General features: G+C 41.2%; 2 protein-coding genes across 32 annotated transcripts in view; both read right to left on the reverse strand.

The window, feature by feature from the left end:
- HOOK1 (hook microtubule tethering protein 1) overlaps nucleotides 1-22592 on the reverse strand; it is a 301302-nt gene that overhangs the window by 115267 nt on the left and 163443 nt on the right. The gene's annotated exons all lie outside the window — the stretch shown is intronic.
- FGGY (FGGY carbohydrate kinase domain containing) overlaps nucleotides 7536-22592 on the reverse strand; it is a 486889-nt gene continuing 471832 nt past the window's right edge. For all 31 annotated transcript variants that reach the window (XM_077988455.1, XM_077988468.1, XM_077988427.1 and 28 more), the window contains 2 exons: nucleotides 12343-12404; nucleotides 7536-7765 (listed from right to left, as the gene is read on the reverse strand). In XM_077988455.1, the coding sequence (XP_077844581.1) occupies nucleotides 7684-7765; nucleotides 12343-12404 (144 nt within the window). In that variant the 3' untranslated portion in view covers nucleotides 7536-7683. The remainder of the gene's footprint in view (nucleotides 7766-12342; nucleotides 12405-22592) is intronic.

The following is a 22592-nucleotide window of genomic DNA, read 5'->3' on the forward strand; positions in this document are numbered from 1 at the left end:
TGCTCTCCTGACTTCTTGTGAGATTGGGACCCCAACACATGCTAGTCAGGAAAGGGAGCGTGATGGAGTTGTTCAGAGTTGGGACCACAGGGATCCACTTAACTGCAAATTTTGCCCCAAGCAAGACTGAGCCAGCTGTTCTGATCATGGCAAATTTAGCCTCCATATAGGTCAGTGTGGCTCTCATGGCATGAGGTACATCAGTTAGGATAGGATAGATTATGCTGAGGCAAGAAACAAACTTAAAACCTCAGTGTTTTCAACAAACAAAAGTGTGTGTGTCATCAAGCCACATGTTCACTGTGCACTGGTGAGGGGCTCTGCTCACAGCCATCCTCTCTCTGGACCCAGGCTGAGGGAGAATTCCCCATCTGGAACATTTGCTGGTTGTTGTGTAGAGAAAAGAAAGCTCTGAGGATTCTCACACTGACAATCAAAGACTTGGTCCAGAAATAACGCACATAATGTCTCACAGCTCATTCAACAGACTGGTCACAAGATCCTTCAACCACAAGGAGACCAGAGAATGAAATACTATCTCATGCTGTGGATCAGGACGCATTCAGAGAATACCTTCAAATAGCTGTCACTCACATCAAGAGTGGTTGGCATAGGAGTTTCTAAACACAAAGTATGGTTTAAGGCTCTTGGATTTTTCTCTGGGAAGTCTGACCGGGTTAAAACAATGCCCAAGTTGGTGACTGGAGAATTATAAGGAACTGGATTTGGTCCCTGGGGGAGATAGCTGTTAAAAGCTAGATAGCGTATCAGGATTCCATTTAGGTAGCCTTTCACATAACATTTGGCCCTAGCAGGGAATCTGGAGGGCAAATCAGACATGTACTGGTCAGTTCTTTGGTGGGTGTAGGTACATAAGCCTTCCATATGGTTTAACGTGAGATAGGGCTTTCTGGGGCCAGGCGGGATGGAAGAAATGACTTATAAGTCAGACTAGCATAAAGGAAAATTTAACCTATGCTTAAAGGAGAGCCAAGGTTCTACTCAGAGATACAGTTTCAAAAGTTAAATTTGAAGGGAGTGGTGAGCCAAAAATGAGATAAGTACATGAGACCTGAGTCTTGGGAGGGTTTCAAACAGAATAAAATGTAATGTGAGGAATACACTTTGACAAATGGCTGAGAAATAATGCAGCAAACCAAGGGAGAAGAATCAATATGTACTTTTCTTTGTGCCTAGTGTAAGCATAGTGTGGCAGTTTCAAGGGGTTCAAACCAGCCTGGGCAAACATGTTTGTACTTTCGGGGAGAAAGCTGCCATTTGGTGTGGCCCCAGGTGCTCAGGGCTTCATGGCAGAATGACGAATTCCAGTCCTACTGGCTGGGAAGGGTTGAGGCTGGTCTGAACTGCATGTTCTGTACTGCCTGCCTCAGGCTAGGTTTCCTCTAGGTGGAATAAAGCTGAAGCTGCTGACAAAAGGCTTTGAGTACGTGCAGCTTAGCTGAGCTGCAAAAGGCAGGGCTGGACATGTTTCAGCCTTAATTATTTTCACATGAGCCTTTCCACACACACCTATCAATGGTAGCATTCAATGGGCCACTGGCACAAGATTTCCATGGTTCTCAGTTCTTTATGTACGTTCCCTCTCTCTTCAACCCGGTGCTGGCCCCTGTGTGCACCATGCAACAGGGACCATTCCAGCACTCTTGACACAGTAAGAGCTCAGTAATGGTTGGTGTCATTGATGGAACACAGACATTTACCTGTAGAAACTGGATATAAAGTTTTCCAACTTGACTGGAAGCCATACTTCTAGAAGTTCTATATAAAAAATATGAATTAGTTGAGGAGAAAAATTGATATTTGTTATACTTCTTTATGTCAGGTACTATGCTAGGCACTTTACATATTATCCCATTTAATCCTCACATTAACCATGAGGCAGATTTGATTTTCTCCCACTTGGTAGATAAGAAACAAAGACGAACAGGTTAACTGGTATGGATGAATTCACAAACTGTGTAAAGTAGTTAAGTAATGAAGCTGTGATTTGAATGCAGGACTCAATGATTCCATGGCTCAAGGCTTTCTCACTTTACCTTTGCTTGCCAATAGAAATAATTCAGTACTTTGATCAACCAATGAGTATCAAAAGGGGCCTCCTAGATATTTATACATCATGCTAATGAAGGGAAGCAGGGAAGAGAGAGCAATTAGGAAACTAATGAATCATCTGCTGTTGCACAAATAAGCTAATTTAATTTGTTTAGGAAGAAGCAGCAGAGTGGTTCTGCATCTGTGTTCCAGTCACACAATCTTGAACCAGTCACTTAAACTCCTGGAGATACGGTTTGGGTATTTGTAAACGGGGATCGCACTTTGTCAGGCCTACCCCACCAATTTATTATAAGGGGCAGATGAGATAATGTATGTGCAGTCAATAGGGAAACTGTAAAGAAGTATTCAAATGGAAGGCATCCCTACTGATTTTGCCTAAATAACGAACATTAATAAATACATCATTTTATATTTCAAATGTGTTTAAAATTATACAGTAGGGAGGCAGGCTCACTCTAGATTTTAATAAGGAAGCACTTCTAATCATGGTTTAAGGCAGGACTTAAATAAAAATTAGGTCTTTAGAAACATTTATGCTAATACGTAGTTTTAAATGATTTTCTGTGCATAATGAAAATTGACCACAAAATTAATGGGCAAGTTAATGCTAAACTGAGAAGTTGGAATTTATTAGCAGAAGTCTTTGCTTTTATTTAAGTTACTTTAGTTTTACAAATGTTATAGGATTGTCAAATATTCAGAAGTACTGGGAGAAACTTCTTTTTTAAAAACGTAATTGTTCTTTTAAGTTCTCCCTCTAGAAATCATAAAAGGATAAAAAAGCTTTTCATATTCAAGACTCCCTCCCATTACTGTCAATAGCAGTTAAGTGTATTTATGGAGACATGAGACAGCACAAAGATTCTTCTGTAATTCGTCAGAAGTCCCATCTTAAGTATAATTACATTACACAGCTCCACTCAGTCATTAGTTTCTTGTTTAGCAACGATGTCCTTCATTTTAAATTCTTGATGGTAATTATTTGTAACTATGCCCTTGAATTCTGAAAGCATGTGTCCTGCAGTCCTGGTGAACAATGGGTGTTTCTGGATACAACACCTCTGGCTTCCCATACAGGAAATAGTCTGTAACAACAGGGAAAATTTGCAAAAAGTTCTCAGCTTGAGCTACAACCCAAAATGAAGTTGTGTGGTTATGCATGTATGTGTGTGTATGTACAATAAAAAACTAAAAAACCAAGTCATTAGGTATAAGGCATGATTTTTAAAAATCCTTAGTGACCAAATCACATTTTAAAGCGTTTGACAGTTGCTTAAATTAAAACATATTAACACGTATAGAAGATTGACCTGAAAGTGAGCTTTTTTACTTCTACCAGTGTTCTTTTTTGCAGAAAAACATCTTGTGTTTGTGTATTTATTCATTTATGGAATACCCATTATGTGCCAAGAACTGTTTGGGTGCAGAGAACAGGCTATAAGATATTCTGAGCCCTCCAAGAGCTCACAGGTCAGTGGCCAGAGGGAAAAACAAACAAACAAACAAACAAACAAACAAAAAACAGATAAGTAAATCTAAAGAACTTGATTATCCTCAGGCCTGGGAGAAATAGCAGATCATGTTGATACTAAAACCTAAGCGTTCTAGCTTGTTAACTCACGTGCTGATTTGGTACATTCTTAAAGCTGGGCGTTTCCAGGGTTGCCTTACAATATTTTTACTGCTCCTCTTGGAACTTACACTCCCCTGTGCAACTGGCAACAACACAGATTATGCTCTGAATATGAAGATCAAACGCCCAGTCTTGATCTTCAAAAGAGAGGGCATCCCTTCCGGATGCCTCACTGGGACTCCAGCTCACTGTGGCATCGGGTCCTGTAGTTTACTGTAGCTCTACAACATGCCAGTCCATTCTGTCATTCTTGTCTTTTCTTCCTCACCTCCCCCAGCTTTTGTTCTCTTTGGCTCTTTTGAAAGCCACATTTATGTTCTTCACATATGGGAAGTATTTTTGGTCAAAATTTAAAACCTGTAATGTGCTCCTTGGCAAAATGACTTGCTAAGCAAGTCTGGCTTTAACTTGAAAGAAAAGCTTTCAGTAGGCAACAAAACAAAAATCTCATAAACCACTCTGGCCACATGGCAATTCTTATTCATCAAAGCTAACTATATTTTACATGCATGTATTAAACAAAACCTCCTTTCTCAGTGAAAGGAGGTGTGTACTGGAGTGATTAAAATTTTTATTATTGAGCTACACGTGGTTTCTAATAGAATTATATATAGACATTTACATTTTTCCTAACACACTGGCTTTATAGTAGGAACCAGAACGATTTTCTTAGGGATTAACCTCCTAGCTAGGAGGCACAGAGAGAACCATGGAGAAACAATATTTGTAGAGTGCCTATTGTCTGAAAAGCATTGTGCTAAGGGCCTTATCCACAGTTCTTTCACTGAATCCTTACCACCGACCCTAGGAGGTAGGTAGCAGGATGATCCCACCACAAAGGGAAAGACTGAGGCTTAGACAGGTTAGCTATCTTGCCCAAGGTCTTTCAGCCCTTCTCCTTTCTATTAAGCTGCTCCTCACTGTTGTGTCATGTTTTTTGCCTCATTTGTGTGTGTTTTCCTTTCTCTCTAAAGCAGTGAGAACTCAGGTCAGGTTTGGTTTGGATATGAGTTTGCTTGAAAGAATGGCCAGCACCCGGGGCTTGGCAACCAACAACATGAGCACTGCAACTAAAGAGCAGGTGGAGGGCAGGATTCCCCTCCAGCTGTTACAATGGGTTGATACCTAAAGTTTTGCACCCAGGCAGATCTGGATTTGAATCCTATCTCTGCTACCGTCTGGTGACTCTGGGCAAGCTATCTTTTCTGAAACTCAACTTTCTCAACTATAAGGTGGGGGTAATGCTGCCTACCTCACAGTGCTGTAGGAGGATTGGAGAGGACATACGACAAGGACTTGGCAGATAGTTGGTAATTATTCATGCTTTTATGTCTGCCTTTTGCACCCACAGACAACCACTGCATCCACCAGGGCTTCGTGTGAGCAGGTCCAGGCCTGCCGGTTTCTCAGTCAGTGATAATCAGCTTTTGCAGCTGAAGCCTGTTTGACTGTAGACCTGACATCTTGCTTAGATCCTGCAATACCTGACTCCTCTTCTGTAGTGATCCCCAATCCTCCTTTATCTCTAGTGCAACCTCTGGCTGGGGTCTATAAATGCACTGGGCTTCCTTCTGCCCTTAGGTCAGCTAGATCAGACACGCACACCCACCTTCACTAGGGGCTATGCCTAAGGTCCCTATATCCTTTGGATACTGTAGCATGCTATTGCAGAGCTGACCTTCATAACTGGGGTGCTCACTCTTCTCCATGCTTACTACTGTTATTATTCTGAGCATCTTTCAGGAGCAGAGCCCTGTTACAACACAGGCATTGACCATGAAATTGAGCTGAGTGCTTTATATATATTATCTCCTTTAGTCTTCATTATAATCCTGTAAAGTAGGTACTATTACATATTCAGGCCGGGTGTGGTGGTTCACGCCTGTAATCCCAGCACTTTGGGAGGCCGAGGCGGGCGGGTCACAAGGTCAGGATATCGAGAAAATCCTGGCTAACATGGTGAAACCTCGTCTCTACTAAAAATACAAAAAAGTAGCCGGGCATGGTGGTGGACGCCTGTAGTCCCAGCTACTCGGGAAGCTGAGGCAGGAGAATGGCATGAACCTGGGAGGTGGAGCTTGCAGTAAGCAGAGATTGCCCCACTGCACTCCAGCCTGGGTGACAGAGCGAGACTCCATCTCAAAAACAAAAAACAAAAAAACGAAAAAACGAAAAAACATATTCATACTCGATACCTATTCATTTCTTTCTTTCTTTTTTTTTTTTTGAGACGGAGTCTTGCTCTGTCACCCAGGCTGGAGTGCAGTGGCGCGATCTTGGCCCACTGTAACCTCCGCCTCCCAGGTTCACACTATTCTCCTGCCTCAGCCTCCTGAGTAGCTGGGACTACAGGCGCCCGCCACCACGCCGGGCTAATTTTTTGTATTTTTAGTAGAGATGGGGTTTCATCGTGGTCTCGATCTTCTGACCTCGTGATCCGCCCACCTCGGCCTCCCGAAGTGCTGGGATTACAGGCGTGAGCCACCACACCCAGCCCGATTCATTTCAAAATGAGGAAACTGAGACTTAGGAAGATTAAGGACCTTTCTCCAAGTCACACATCTAATAAGAGGTAAGACCAGGCCTAGGATCCCAGGCCAGGGCTCACAGCTGTTATACCACATTGTTTTTCATCCCATCTGTCACCCTTCCCCTTCCTCCTTTTCTGATTGATGTGCTGCATGCAGCAGGTACTTTTTTTTCATGGTAGCATTTCTCACAATGTACTGTCACCAATTTATTTGTCTATGTCTCTCCTTAAATAGGGAGCTTCCTGAAGGCAGGAACCATGTCTTATTTATTCCTGTAGACCAGTGCTTACCACAACATGTGGCACAAGGTACTCCAGAGGATGTTTGTTTACTGAATTATATTGGCTTTTTCTTCTCTACCTGCTGTCTTTTGCTGAAGTCTTAGCATGTCCTCTACCCACACTCATTTGAGCTATAGCAGCTCTCAAATCAATGTTAGCAGTTACTCTTTGGTCTGAACTTGTGTGTGGGTGTTGACATACGTATGTATGTGTATGTCTGTGTGTGTTTGTGTGTTTGCTGTGGTATCAACTAAAACAGCTAGTTTTGCCAGTGCTTGTCTACATCAAAAGCTTTTAGCTATCATGTTTCTTCAGTTCCCTTTAATCTGAAAACTTTCCACAGCCTTTCTTTGTCAGCATGACATAGACATTTTTGAAAAATATAGTCCATTAAAAAATAAAATGCTTCCCCTGTTGGGTTTGTCTGATGTTTCCTTCTGATTAGATTCAGGCTCTGCATTAAAATGCTGTTTCTTTTCTCATATTTGGAGGCACACAATGTCCATTTGCCCATCTGAAGTTGATTTGGATCACCTAATCAAGACGTTGTCCTATTTCTTCCCTGTATACTTAACATTCTTTTTCCTCTGGTAACTAATAAGCAAATGCTGAAGAGACATTTTAAGATGATGCATATATCCTGTTACTCTTCAAAATTCCCTCCTGGATCCATTGATGATTCCTGCCTATACCTGTCTTTAATATGATGATTGCAAAATGACAATTCTGGAAATAAATGTGGTATCTGACCCTAGACTAGATCCTGCACAGGAGGGGAAAATACCATAAAAGACATCGACCATGCATTAGATGTCCTACTTAAAGTAATGTAAGGTTTTCATTTAATAGCTGACATTTAACTGATTAAAAAGTACAGGCCTCCCCTGGACTGAACGGCCCCCAAGATCTAGTCTCATGTGAGATCCTATGACTCTATGTGAAACTTCTGTTACTGTGATGGAAACTGTATGGAAACTGAAACTAAATAATAGTGGTATGAAATGAAGACTCTAATTCTGGTTGCACATGTTTGTTTTCTTTATTAAAAGACAATACAGAAATGATGAAACAATACCTCAAGGGTCTTGAACATGGATGAAATGACAGAGGTCTTTAATGCAATGGCACAGAAGCTTCTGGCATCAGCACCTGCAAGCCCTGTTCAGTTGTCATTCATGATCGCCAAATACTCCTTCTGGTGTTCAACCAGCTTCAGGAATACTTGGTATTTCTTATCATAGTATCTGTGGGAGAAACATAAATATGTTGAATGATCTCAAGACAAAACTACCATGGGGCTTCCCTGTACATTTAGAAGAATGAGAATATATCTGTGGTGGTGATGCTGACACCTGGATTTTGAATGCTTACAGCATCCTGGGCAATGAATTAGCATGTGTCAGACCTATTATATGTGACCTGCATGAAGTTTTATTATCTCCATTTTAGAAATAAGAACATTTAAACCCCATCTCTATTAAAAAACTCATGTCTCTCTGACTTCAAAGCTTCTGCTGTATATACAAAAAAGCCCGAACTTAATGGAGACCCTTTCACATTGCCAGCTTCAATAAATATTTCCTATATAACTAGCCCCAGGTTTGATGACTGGCCTAAAATCACAGCCTGACCAAAGACGAGACTGAACATTTTAATTGCCCTTTTGCAGATTCCACATCTAGGTTTCCCTTGTGAACTGCTTTATCCAGGAGCTAAACTCCATGGAAAGGTGACTCATGCCTTTTCTAGAGCTGTGCTCGCCTTCCAGGCATCTCACAGTGGCCCTCGCTCTCCCTGTCCCATCTGTCTGACTCTTTGGGTTAGACCTGTTAGAACTGGTATTGCCATGAATCAGATAGCAGAACAGCTGAAGCTGCTCTGGCATCATAATCCTGAAAGGAATAATAGGAACCGAGACAAATTATACTTGCAGCCTTGCAACTTTGTCCTTACTCCTCTTGGTTGGGAAACTGACATGGGGTGAGGGAATGAAGAAGCCAGTTTAGCACGTCTTGGTTTATTCTGGGGTGCTCTGAAAAGGAGTCCTCATGATGAAATTTTGGTGCAAAGTTGTGCATTGGGGGAGAGAGGTTGTAAGAGTAACCTTGGATACACAGAGGGACTTCTACTAGTCACACATAGCTATGTTCGTAGGAGTCACCTACCTGGTATTTATTATACTGTAAGCATTCTGGTAATGTAGGAGTTGTGATGGGGCCAAGCACAGGGTTAAAAGGTGAACTCCGAAGCCTGGGTTGGAATCTTAATGTGGCCCAATATTAGCTGTGTGACTTTGGATATGTTACTTACACTACTTCTGCCGAAACTTCTCCATCTGTAAATGGGGATAATTATGGGATCTACTTCAGCAGAGCTGTTGTGTGAATTAAATGTGGAAATATATGAAAAGCATTTAGAACAGTATCTGACTCATAATGTGATATAAGTGTTAGTTACTAATTTTTAGATAATTGATATTTTAATATTATCATCAATATAGCTATATGTAGGTACTACTAAAACCTACTCTATGACCATCCAAATTTATTAGTTGTTGAATTATTTTAGGAACAATTTGCTCCTACGCATGATGCTCTGTGACAATATAATGGTAAGCAATTCTTTCATTTACATGAGATGGATTTCTTGACTTTAGAATCTCAGAATTGCTAGAAGGGAGCTAAGGGGAGCACTCCTTCACACACACTTGAAGATTTACAATGTTAATACTGACAAATTTGCCGTAACTTTGTGCACTGGCCTTATTCTTTACATAGGTGGAATCATGCAGTATTCGTCTTTTTGTGGTTATCTTATTTCACTTAGAATAATATCCTCAAGGTTCACTGATGTGTGGCATGTCAGAAATTGCTTCTAAGGCTGAATAATATTTCATTGTATGAACATATCATTCTTTGTTTATATGTTCATCTACAAATGAACACTTAGGTTGCTCTCACGGTTTTAGCTATCATGAATAATGTTGTTGTGAACATGAATGTAGAAATATCTCTTCCATACCCTACTATCAGGTCTTTTGGGTATATACTCAGGAATACAATTCCTGAATCACATGTTAATTCTATTTTTAATTTCTTGAAGAATGGCCATACTGTTTTCTGCAGCAGCAATACTACTTTGCATTCTCGCCAACTATACACAGGGGCTCCAATTTCTCCATATCCTTGCCAACATTTGTTGTTCTCTGTTTTAAAATAGTAGCATCCTACTGGGTGTGAGGTGGTATCTCACTGTAGTTTTGATTTTCCTAATAGTGATGTTGAATACCCTATCACATGCTTATTGGTCATTCATAAATCTACTTTGGAGAAATATCCATTCAAGTCCTTTGCCCAATTTTTTTTTTTTTTTTTTTTTTTGAGACGGAGTCTCGCTTTGTCGCCCAGGCTGGAGTGCAGTGGCCGGATCTCAGCCCACTGCAAGCTCCGCCTCCCGGGTTTACGCCATTCTCCTGCCTCAGCCTCCCGAGTAGCTGGGACTACAGGCACCCACCACGTCGCCTGGCTAGATTTTTGTATTTTTTAGTAGAGATGGGGTTTCACTGGGTTAGCCAGGATGGTCTCGATCTCCTGACCTCGTGATCCGCCCGTCTTGACCTCCCAAAGTGCTGGGATTACAGGCTTGAGCCACCGCACCCGGCTTCCTTTGCCCATTTTTGAACTGGGTTGTTTTTGCTTTTTTGTTGTTGTTGAGTTTTAGGAGTTCTTTATACATTTATATATTCTGGATATCAATCCCTTATTGGATGTATGATAAGCAAATGTTTTCTCCCATTCTGTGAGTTGCCTTTTTACTTTGTTGATAGTGTCTTTCAATGCACCAAATTTTTCAAAGCACTTTCAAGGGACTCTTCCAGGGCCACATATAAATTTGGACTGGGCAAAATAATGAGATTTGTGGTCATCCTAAACATTTACTCATTAAACTATAGTCACTAAATTGTGCTCTCCGTGATTGTGAATTTTCAAATCAGCTGAATCCCCTCTCTTCAAAATGTGCCTCAACTCAGTCCCTTGCTTCTGTGTGGTAGAGGCCTAAGTAAATGTCGTCCCACATCGTTAACAGTGTGATCTATTAGGCAATGAGGCGAGGTTGGCTCAGAAGGAAACTGGCTTCTCCTGTCTCCTTGCAAATCTCTGGTTTGCCTGCAGATGGTGCTAAAGCACCATGTGTGCTGCCTCCTTCACAGAGAACAGCGGCCAGCTGCCAGCTCCCAGCAAGCAGCCAAGGACTCTCTTCTAAAGAAACACGTGGGGTTTAGGGAAAGAACTTAAAAACTTCCCTAACAAGTCTTGGGAGGGTCAGGGAAGAGATGGAGAAAGACAATCTTTCTAATTTCACAAAAAGAGGGATGCTCCAGCTGCCTCTAGGGAACAGAAATAGGGACAGCATAGCTCCTACTGCCAATGGGAACTCAGATCTCTCTACCTTCCTGCATGGAGCTCCCTTATGCAAGGCCTGCACCTTCCACCCTGGCATTTAGAGAAGGGTTTATATTCGGAGGATTAGCAGCCTGACTCTATGTGGAGACAAGGGAAATGAAAAGAAAGTGGATTGCTTTTCTATGAACATTTCAAGTTCTGTTAAACACTGACCCTACTTCAGTGGGATCTGCACCTTTGCCTGTTCATCATGTTAAGTGGAATTTGTTTTTAGGTCTTAACCTCGAATACTTTCCTAAAATTATAAAAGCACTTCCACAACAACCCCTTCATCTTCAAAATCACCACCAGCAAATTAATAGAGGTCTTTTACATCTCTAGCCTGGATTCTTGAAAAAGCCTTTTATTTGAACCCTCTATTTCTACCCTGAGCCCCCTGTACTGGATCCTTTAAGAGGGATCTTTCTGATCTGCATCGACCAGGTCTCACCTCTGCTTAGAATTCAGCATCTCTGTTCTGCCTATAGGGTGAGGTTAGAGGTCTTCGGCATGGCCTCCAAGGTATTTATGAGCTGACCTCCCCCCACCCAATTCTATCCTTCCCCGGTCCCATTTCCTGCCATTCCCCATCTCATACTTTGTGTTTCTGGATTATGAGTTGTTTATAGTAACCTGAATGTACTATGCTGCTCCCACCTTTATAATTGTACACATTATTCCTTCTACTATGAATATTCTTTCCTGCCTTGGCCTGTCTACCAATTTCTTACAGTGCTTAAAGTTAGCTTGGACATAACCGCCTTCCAAAAGCATTCTCTCATCTCTACAGGCTCCCATCCCTTTCTTCCTTGGGCAACTTTGTCACCTGGCAATACTTCAATTGTGGAACTTATCCCGTTGTTCGAAAATAATCTACGTGCCTAAATCGGATTGTGTTTTATTCCCCTGTAACACCTGCCTGGAGCCCAGCATAATGCCTTGAATATAGCAGGAATGAAATAAATTAATATTTTGTTGAATTGGGATTAAAATACTGACCAACATCATTTTTTAGATTTTGATGCCAAGTGATACAAAGAGTAAAAGAATGGGCAGATGCTACTGGGTCCTTTGATGCAGATATAAGAGATCCCTACTTTAGAACGGAGAAGAGCAGATTTGCTGCCAATTACCTAGGAAAAAGAACATTGGTCTGAGAGTTCAGAAGCTTACATCTGACCCCCAGCTCTGGCCCTACATAGTTCTGCAATCTTAGATAAGTGAAGGTGACGTTACCTCCCTGGAACTTAGTTCTCTTAACCACTAAATGAAAGGACTGGATTAGTTGACCACCTGAGTTTATTCCAGATCTATAGTTGCATGTGTGTGTGTATGTGCTCAATTCTTTAGCACTGTACATATAAAAAATACACACTTACTTTTTATCCTGTAGTCTCGGGAACACAACTTTCCCAACTTTGCTCATTTTTGCCATTGCTTCCTGTTAAATGGAAAACAATACAGACAGCTGAGTTGGAAAGCGAAATCCAAAGTGAGGCTTGTCACAGGCAAAACATTCTAGTTAGAATTTGCTTCCCTTTAAGATATTTGGTTAGTCCTCTTTTTGTTTTTTTAACTTATTTTTCTCTGGTAATAAGAATAAAACACAAAAATAAGAATAAAACACAGTGAACATTTAAAGTTTCAACTATGACCACACACACATCCTGCACTTAATAGATACTTGTATATTGAGGCCTCTGGGGCATAAACAACCCAGAAGGCAAAGCAGTTCTGTGACTGCCTCCAGGGGTGAGTGGGAAGAATTATTTCCCCTCCTCACTACCTGGACACAGGGCAGAAGAATGGAACATAACCAGCCGCTGAGTACATCGTCTACTTACCTAAAGATAGCAATCACTGAATGGAACTCACGTTGCACCTGTACTTGAGGATAAAATATTTAAGACCTCGTCAATTCAACTTCAGCTCTTTTCCCAGCAATCTCTGAAGTTGTGAGTACCTACTGAGACCTCTGGGCTGTTCTGGAATGTGACTTCAGGACATTCTTTTCTTTACAATGGGGCACTCAGGCAGATGACATGTTACAGCATCTGGGTGGACATGGTATGGTGTGTGCAGCATCAAGATTAACCATGGATTGTGCTGGCTCCCATATGAGCAGAAGAGTAAGGTTTTTTTAAGGAGTCCCTTAGGCTGTTAAGGCCATGAGAAAGTAAACTTTGGAGTCCAACAGACCTGGCTAGGGAAGATGGCAAGCAACAGTATGACAAAGCTCTACAGCATATGCTCAGTCTCAGGAATGGCTATTGAATTCCTATTGCTAAGGATGCAGTCATTCTGGGATCACATGTATACAACTTCTTACTCTACACATTTGTTAATCGCTTACTATGTACCAGACACTCTGCTAGGGATACAGATTGATTTGCATACAACATACTCTTTATCCTGGAGAAACTTGCATACTAGTAAGGGAGGAAAAAATGTAAAAAAAAAAAAAAAAAAAAAAAGGCTGAATACCATACAGAATATGAGAGCCCCTGGGTATCTTCAAAGCATTTCCAAGTGTTCCCCCTGACCATCTTTGCCACCTTACTGTGACTGATTGACCGATTTGCATGCCACTAATTTCCTTCTGCCACTTTGTATGTTTTCTGGTTTATGTGTTCATTGTCTGCCTTCTTCACTCCTTGCCCTAACCAGAATGTCAGCTGCACAGGGCAAGGACTTGTCTGTTTACTACTGAATCTCGACACCTGGAATATTCATAAAACACATTGCCTCCCTTTCATGTGCCAAGCATAACACTCAATCTACATGGAATACAGAGAAAGATTGTATGTGCCTTTCATCAAAAAGCTCACCATAGACTGGAAAAGACATTTAATGTGATCAAAATAGAGTGTGATAAATACTACGCTAGAAGCGGATAAACTTCTTTCAATAGTTATTCAAGGGTTAGGTAACCTGATGGTTCTTTCATCTGCTGGCTTACACGAATTTCCACTCCTGCTAGGTTGCTCTATGGACTCTTCCACGAGGATAGCATGTGCATTCTGAACTAGTCATCTAGCTTCCTAGCTCTCCATGGATTTCAATGTGCTGATTGGGAGATCAGAGATGCTAAGAGTAGCCAGCACACTGACAGCAGAAAGAAATGGCAGTCTTAAGTAGGCAGGAGATTTTTTTAAATGAAAAATTATTGACAAGGAAACCGTGGAGAAAGACAAAGACTAAAAGGGCTTACTGGAGTCATGTTGTGAAGGGCCAGATGGTCAAGCACATCTTAGTGAAGCTGCTGCCATCCCACTTAGCAGAGGTATGTTAAGAGCTCTGCTTGCCTCAGAACATTTTCCTTCATAGACGAAGTCCTGATTCCCTTAGAGCAAGCTTGGGTATTGTTGAGATCATCTCAGCAATCCCCATCATCAGCTCTGCCAGTCATTCTTATTTTGTCCTCGTCTCTTCCTTGAGTTGTGCTCTGCTGTGCTTTAGGGAGGACCTCGCCTTCTATTACCAGCTCTGAATCTTCAAACTGCCCTCAGGGAATGCTTCTCCTGGCTGTGCTTTGGCCCCACACTTGAGACAACATTCCAGGATCGCCTTCATGGGTGGGATCCAGGAAACTTCTATTATAGAAGGTACTCCATAAATGTTATTTTCCTTCCCACTGCAACAGATGTGCACACAAATGGCAGACATCAGGGAATTCTTCCTTCCTTTCTCCACATTACCTTTGCTTGTTTTAAAAATAAATTGAGAAGCAAACATCAGCAAAAGAGATTTCAATGGTTTAAAAAGACGTTATGCTGTTTCTCAAAAAGTACAGATTTAAATGTTAAACTTAGCTCAGGTATCAGCTCTGCTGAGATTTTTTTCTGACTCATCCCCGCTGCCTGCCTCCCACCTATATTGAGTTATGTGCTCCAACAGCAACTTGTGCTTCCGTCTATCATAGCGTTTATGACATGGCACCATATTTTTTTGTTAACAGATCAGCCTCCCCAACTAGACTGTGAGCTCCTTAAAGCTGGAATTGTTATAATTATTTTCACTGCCAAACTCGGCATCTGGCATATCGTATGCACTCAGGGAATGTCTATGGAATGAATGAACTTAAGGATAATACACGTGACAGAATGTTAAAATGGAAGTTTTGGCTGAGATCTAAAGATGACAGATATGAGATACCAAAGCAAACTGGAAACAGACCACCCTGAAGAATGTGCAAGAATGGTGCCTGAGGACCCATTAATCAACTCTTAAACCTTTCATCCACGTGGAAGTTCAGACAGAGATGGATTTTTAGGAAAGAGCTGTCGGTTTATTGCACATCAGGCCTCCTTCCAGGGTGAAGTATGAAGGAATCCTCTCCCTTCAGGAGTCAAGAGGACACAGACCAGCAGAGAATCTGCTGCATGTTCCTGAGGTTGTGGCACAATGGTGGCTTGTGAGTGACTCCTGTCTGGAAGAGACAGGCTGGCTGGCAGCTGCAGTGTAAAAGTGAAGTAGAGGTTACCCTGGGATCAACCAGCACTGCCAGAGTCTGTTCAGATCCCAAAGACAAAGGTTTCCCATAGACCCCAAGTGGCCCATGTGTGAGAGAGATGCCAGGGGTTCTTAGATCCTGTTCAACATGGCCGCCTAACGAGGTTGAGGAGTCTCCACAAAGAAGCATGAGGTTGGGCTGGGCGCAATGGTTCATGCATTTAATGCTGGCACTTTGGGAGGCCAAGGCGGGTACATCACTTGAGGTCTGGAGTTTGAGACCAGCCTGGCCAACATGGTGAAACCCCATCTCTCCAAAAATACAAAATTAGCCAAGTATGGTGGCATGTGCCTGTGGTCCCAGCTACTGGGGAGGCTGAGGCACAAGAATTGCTTGAACCTGGGAGGCAGAGGTTGCAGTGAGTCAAGACTGCACCACTGCACTCCAGCACTCTAGCCTGGGAGACAGAGCAAGACTCTATCTCAAAACAAAACCAAGCAAAAAACAAAACCAAAAAAAAAAAAAAAAAAAAGGCTAAGGATTCCTGAGGAATTAAGAGTAAGCAATTTATGAGAATAGAGAGGCATTAACTAAGACAAGAATATTTCAGGTGAGAGGTTTTCAGAGGCAGAGGGTCTCCCCAAAAACCTATGATGTGCCTTATGAGAATCAGAGCTAGCTGTAAACACCTATAAGGCTAAGAGAGCATGAAGCCCATTATGACAGTACTGATTGGATAAGATTTTTTTTTTTTTTTTTTTTTTTTTTTGAGACGGAGTCTTGCTCTGTCACCCAGGCTGGAGTGCAGTGGCCGGATCTCAGCTCACTGCAAGCTCCGCCTCCCGGGTTTACGCCATTCTCCTGCCTCAGCCTCCTAAGTAGCTGGGACTACAGGCGCCCGCCACCTCGCCCGGCTAGTTTTTTTTTTTTTTGTATTTTTTAGTAGAGATGGGGTTTCACCGTGTTAGCCAGGATGGTCTCGATCTCCTGACCTCGTGATCCACCCATCTCGGCCTCCCAAAGTGCTGGGATTACAGGCGTGAGCCACCGCGCCCGGCTCGGATAAGATTTTCTTCCCTTATACTTTCTAACTTTTCTTCCCTCCTAACTTTTCTTCCCTTATACTTTCTAACCATTTCAGAGGAACAAGAAAAAAAGCTAATATGTTGGAGAGAAAGTGAATGAGGAAGAAAGCAGAATCTGATTAGGGCTACATCTCATTTTTGGCAGACCCCAGCTGGAAGAACTGGAAAACGTCTTACCTTTACCTTTACATATTCTTTGATACTTGAATTTCTGAATTTTGGCTACATCTCACAACTTAAAGGGACCATAAAGGTTATATTATCTAAGTGACTTTACATTTATCTAAAAAAGTAATGGAACCACCAAAATTTTTAACCAGGGCAGGGAAAAACTAGCTCTACTGCACAAATGTAAAGGGATAATGAGAATAGAAAAGAAAGACATAATTTTTTATTCTATCTCAATAATCGTGTTTGTGCTACATAATTTTTTGTTTGCTCTACACAACTTGTTAAAAACAAGTTATATATGCATAATAAAGATTGGATCAGTACATATTAAAATGTTATCTGGTTGGATAGCATGGGTAACAATTTTTTTTTCTTATCAAGTTGCTTATTGTATTTTCCAAATTTTCTACAGTGGCACATATTAATTTTGTATTTGTAGGGAAAACATGTAATGCCGTATATGTGTATATATGTATATATTTAAAGTTATGCTTACAAAGGCAGTCAAAATGACTTGGGTTCACCTTCCCCTTTCCTGAAAGGCAGGGCTTATTATGGGTTCCTAACACAATATGGAGAATACCCTGAGAATCAGTGCTCTCATCAGAAATAGCACTGCTGAGTTTTCCAATTTCTCCAAATAATTAACACAAAACTGAAATCTCATGATCCCACTTGGCTGCAGTAAATCTGAATTTACCACAACATAACAATACGAATTTATTATGGAAATGCTGACACATGCTAAATATAGTCACCCCCCACAATATTTTTCTGTTCCAAAGGGTTTATTTGAAGTTGGCCTCCAAATTCATACTTTTTGTCAGCAGGCAGTAGCCGGACAATCTTAATTTGCAGCACGCTACCCTCTTTGTTTGAGAGTCTAGACAGCACAATGAATACAGTGACTTTTCTTTTTCCTTTTGCCCACACAATGAAAGCTTTTTAAAAACAAAATATTTTGTAAAATAGCATTTTAATCACTTCTTTTCTTTCTCTCTATAAGGCAGAGCTATAAATAAACCATGAAAGTTCACATTTGATCATCACTTCTGAAAGCAAGTGAAGGGTTTCTGTAGGAAAAAATAAGGGCCCTGTACCATGGTCATGAAAGACTGCATTCATGGGTTTGACCCTTCCCTGGTGTGTCGAGGCCGAGATACCAATCAGCACATACTGCTCACCGCTTCTCTTGTGGCAGCACTGGCAATAGCCAGGCCTGTGTATGGGCAGGGGAAACACCCAATTCTCACTTGTAATGACCTGGCTTGGGAGCTACCCAAGGGCTATATGCCACGCTGGAGTGAGTTACCAGGGAAATGAGGTTAAAGGAAGGAACAGGCTCTTCAGTACCCTTGGAGAAGATGTCGATTCCATGAGTGGTAGACTTACTGATGTTGGCAATTTTGGGAGCAGGGGATCTAGTACCTTCTCCCCTACTCTGAGGAAGGGGAATAACGGCCTTCAGACTTTTGAGGAAGACTGTCAAGGAGTCTAGCCCAAGGTACCATAGGGCATTGCAAGCTGGGCAATTCCAGAGTCACCATCTATAGGGGAGAATAAAGCAGAACCAAGTGTTGTGGAAACGAGCTATATATGAACTCCCAGAAGGCAGGAATCACATCACTGTAGGCCTAATGTCTAGCACAGTCCTAGCACTTACAGGTGCTTGGTTAGTGTTTGCAGAGTTGCCAAAGGAAAAAGTGATGGCAGTGTTTCTTAAGTGGCATCCATACACTCCAGGGAATTCTCATTAAGATTCCAGAAGAAAATACTGGAAGCGCCATTTATATGATTTTTTTTTTTAGTCTTAAGAAATTAATTACACTTTACCAGCATTTAATATATGGATTGTCAGTAGACAATTTATCAGTTTGGCCACACATCAGTCAGTCACGAGTCACATAAGATGTGTGAGGTTCTTGTGAGGAGAGTGGGAGCTCTGCAACTCCAGGGATGGCCCTATGGCACTCCCTTATATGTCCTCAGCTTCCAGGATTGCTACATGTTGTCTTTTGCATGTTCCAGGTTAGTGATTAATAGGTATTGACTAGTTTAAGCTAACCCTCACAAAATGGGCAAGAAGCTAAAAAAGATTCAGTCAATGGATTGCAAGTGATGGAGATAATTATCACCAGTTCACCATTTGGATTCAAGTAAACAAGAAAATGGTGATGTTTTTACTCAGTACTAGCTTCTCACATTGTAAAGTAAAAACAATGAAGACCTAGTCAAACAAGACAAGGATTGGGAAAATAATCAAAATTATCAAGACTGCCTGAAATTTGGATACATAGGCACATACAGAATCATTTTTAAAATCATCAAAAATCATTTTTAAATTATCAGAAACACACCTGGTCATAGACTTATAGTGTATGTTTACATGTTGCTAATATTAGCATGAAGCCATCATGATAGGTAAACACATTGGAAATACTTTGGTTCAGCTATATTTCACTTGTTTTATAGAGTAAATAATCTATGAACACAGAATAGCATATCATGCTTTTTCATAAATAGGTTTTCATGTACTGAGGATACATATTCAAAATTTATTTTAACTGATGGGGTATATGGTTAAAAAACACTGTGGTGTCTGTTGACTTACTGGCCAACTACCACTGCCATTGTCATTTTACTGGTTTAAGCTTTGTACTCTGTGCTGTACTGATTATTTTAAGTCTATGACCTTTTTAACCCTCAAAATGACTTTAGGACACAGATCATCTATCCCTACTTTGTGAATAAAGGAACTGAAAATAGATAAAATATAAGTAATTTTCCCAAGGTCATAAAGTCATTATGTAGCAAAACCAGAATTCAAGCCCAGTTCTGACTCTAGGCCATTGCAAATCCTAAATTCGGGCCCAATAGTACCATTCTCCCTGTCATGAAAACAGCCTGATTCTTGAGTGCCCTAGGCTGGAGTTCAAATCCTACTTCTGCTGCTTATTAGCGGGTGTGATCACCTGGAGTGAGAAGAGTGTGTGTGTATCAGTGAGATGCATCAATACAGTACACTGTACCTTTTTTCACAGATGCTGACACACAGCTCTAAAATTCAGGAATCTGCCTTCCTGAGGAACTCTGACTCATTTTACTGGAACAACAAGTTCACATGCTAATGTGTGGGCTGAGGCACATGACCCCTCCATAGAAAAACAGAAAATATATCAATGTGACTTTCCTTCAACAAGCATTAAGAAATGGCTAGTTGTTCTTTTATTTATTTTGCTTTCTTTTCTTTTTGACCCAGTCATCTTTTGACCTGCACCTGGTATTCTGTGTAACCCCCATGAATTGGAGACAAAAATATCAATTGAGAAGCAGGAAGGGATGAGAGAAAAGAGAGTGGGAGAGGTCTTTATCGTTAATCGTGATATGAAAACTGGCACCTCATTTATAATTTTAAATACACAATCTATACACATTTACATATCTTTAGAGTGTTGACTATATGGGTGTATACCTTATCAAAATTCATCAAGCTGTACATTAATCTTTTTGTATTTCACCTTATGTGTACTATATCTCAATTTAAAGTTTGCAAAAGAAAAAAGAAAATGAGAAAAAAAGTGCATGTCAGTATATTTATATTTTATTTTATTTTCAATTACAAAAATGCCTACCAAATGAAAAAAAATTTTTGATGCTCAGTTCTCTAATTTTGACTCTAAAACGTACCTCAAATCGGTCTCTTGGTCCTAAAGGAGGGGAGGAGTGGAAGCTTTATAATTCTGTAGGAAATGGAGACATTAGCAGAAAGATACTGGGTTTTAGAGATAAATGGGCTTGGGGTTGGATCCAGGCTCTGCTACTTATCAGATGTGTGAACCAAAGCTCAGTTTTCCTCTTTATTAAGTGAGAATAATAATATCTACTCAGTGTTGTTGAAAATTCCAGTATCCCATTCTCTGACCACCATTGCCTAACTGGTCTCTTGACTTCCACTTTGGTTTCCCTTATAGCAGTCAGGACCAGTCTAGGTGATTTTTCAGAAACAGAGAAAATAGAGTTCAGTGATTAAAATAATAGACTGACTGTTATAGTCAGTCTATTATTTCAAACTGGATTTTTGCATTTACTTGTAAAATCATGGGATAATTACTTAAATTCTTCATGCGTGTTGCCTCATCTGAAAACAGGGATAAAAGTATGTATTTCATAGGACTGCTGTGAGAAGTTCGTGAGTTATTTGAGGTAAAACACTTGAACAATGCCAGCATATAGTAAATGCTACATAAACTTTACATATTTATTATCCCATTAGCATGCAAGCACCATGTGGCCAGGGGTGTGTATTGGATTCATGTACCACACCAAGAACTGTGCCTGGCCAGAATAGTTAATCTATAAATATTTGTTAAATGAATCAATGAATGATTTTATCTCTCTGGGCTGTTTTTACCTACAACACTCCTGACACCAAATGTGTGGGTTTTCTCCTCACACTAACCAGTTCTCCAACTCTCAAGTCACCAACTGCATGATTTACAATTAAATTTGATTCAATTCTGATACTAGCCCCAGGTAGTTAGTGTCAGACCGCACAGCTTCAGGGCTCAATCCAGCAAGACTGCCCACACTTCAGATGCCAATCACCAGTCCTAGGTCTCCTGTATTTCTGACCAACTGACCGCAAATTGGAGGTTTCCACAAACTCCAACCCCCAAGGCTTGACAATTTGCTGGAATCGGCTTATGGAGTTCCAGACAACGGTTGACTTACTATTACCAGTTTATTACAAAGGACACAATTCAGGAACAGCCAAATGGAAGAGACACATAGAGCTAGGTATGAGGGGAGGGAGGTGTAGTGGTGCAGTGAGCTTCCATGCCTCCTCCAGGCACACCATCCTCTCAATACCTCCCTGTGTTCACCAATCCGGAAGCTATCTAAACCCCATCATTTCGGGGTTTTTATGAAGGTTTCATTACTTAGGTATAATTGAGTAAATCATTGGCCATTGGTGTTTGACTCAATCTCTAGCCTCTTTCTCATTCTGGAAGGTCAGAGGAGGGGCTGAAAGTTCAACCCTCTAATCATGCCTTGGTCTTTCTGGTGACCAGTCCCCATCCTGATGCTACAGAGGGGCTCTCAGCCATCAGCCATCTAATTAACATACACATGGAGCTTAATCTAAGCTCCATGAAAGCGGAGTCCCTGGCTTTCCTTTCTTTGAAGTATCCCTAGCTTCTAGCAGAGATTCCAAGGATTTTAGAAGCTGTGTGCCAGGAACTAGGGACAAAGACCAATATTTATTTCTTAACACATCCTTGCAACAGGGTTCCATTGCTTTTTGAATAAAACTCAAATGTCATAGGGTGGACTAAAACTTCAGGATGGAGTTTGTGCCGATGTCTCCAGCCTCATCTCATGCCCTGCTTACTGGGCTGGCCATGCTGGGAACACACTGCTGCTGACTGAACATGCCAACCTTCTTCCTGCCCAAGGCCTTTCTGCCTCTCTCAGGAATGGTATTCTCCAGGATCTTTAACTGTCTGGCTTTTTCCATATGATTTAGGTTCTCTTCAAACATAATATTGAAAAGACTGCCCTTGGCCACTCTTGGCAGAAGCAGTGCACCCTCCTAAATATCTATGACATCATCTCATTTTCTTTTCCTCATACCCCTTGATAGCACATCATCATCTGAAATTATACTTTTAATTGTTTATTGTCTACCTACTTCTCTGTGGTCCTCACCTCTGCTCTCCTCCCTCCTGAATCTAAGCTCCATGAAAGCAGAGTCCTTGGCTCTCCTTTCTTTGAAGTATCCCTAGCTTTTAGCAGGACATTGGTTAAATGTAAGGTGAAAGGGCAAGTTTATTGAATGCCTGTTTTACGCAAGGTACTGGTATATAGGTCTTGCCTCACTTGATCCTCACTAACAGTCTCTAAGGAAAAGTCTTATCTA

Source organism: Macaca mulatta, chromosome 1 (assembly GCF_049350105.2).
Source record: "Macaca mulatta isolate MMU2019108-1 chromosome 1, T2T-MMU8v2.0, whole genome shotgun sequence".
In the NCBI taxonomy this organism is placed as follows: Eukaryota; Metazoa; Chordata; class Mammalia; order Primates; family Cercopithecidae; genus Macaca; species Macaca mulatta.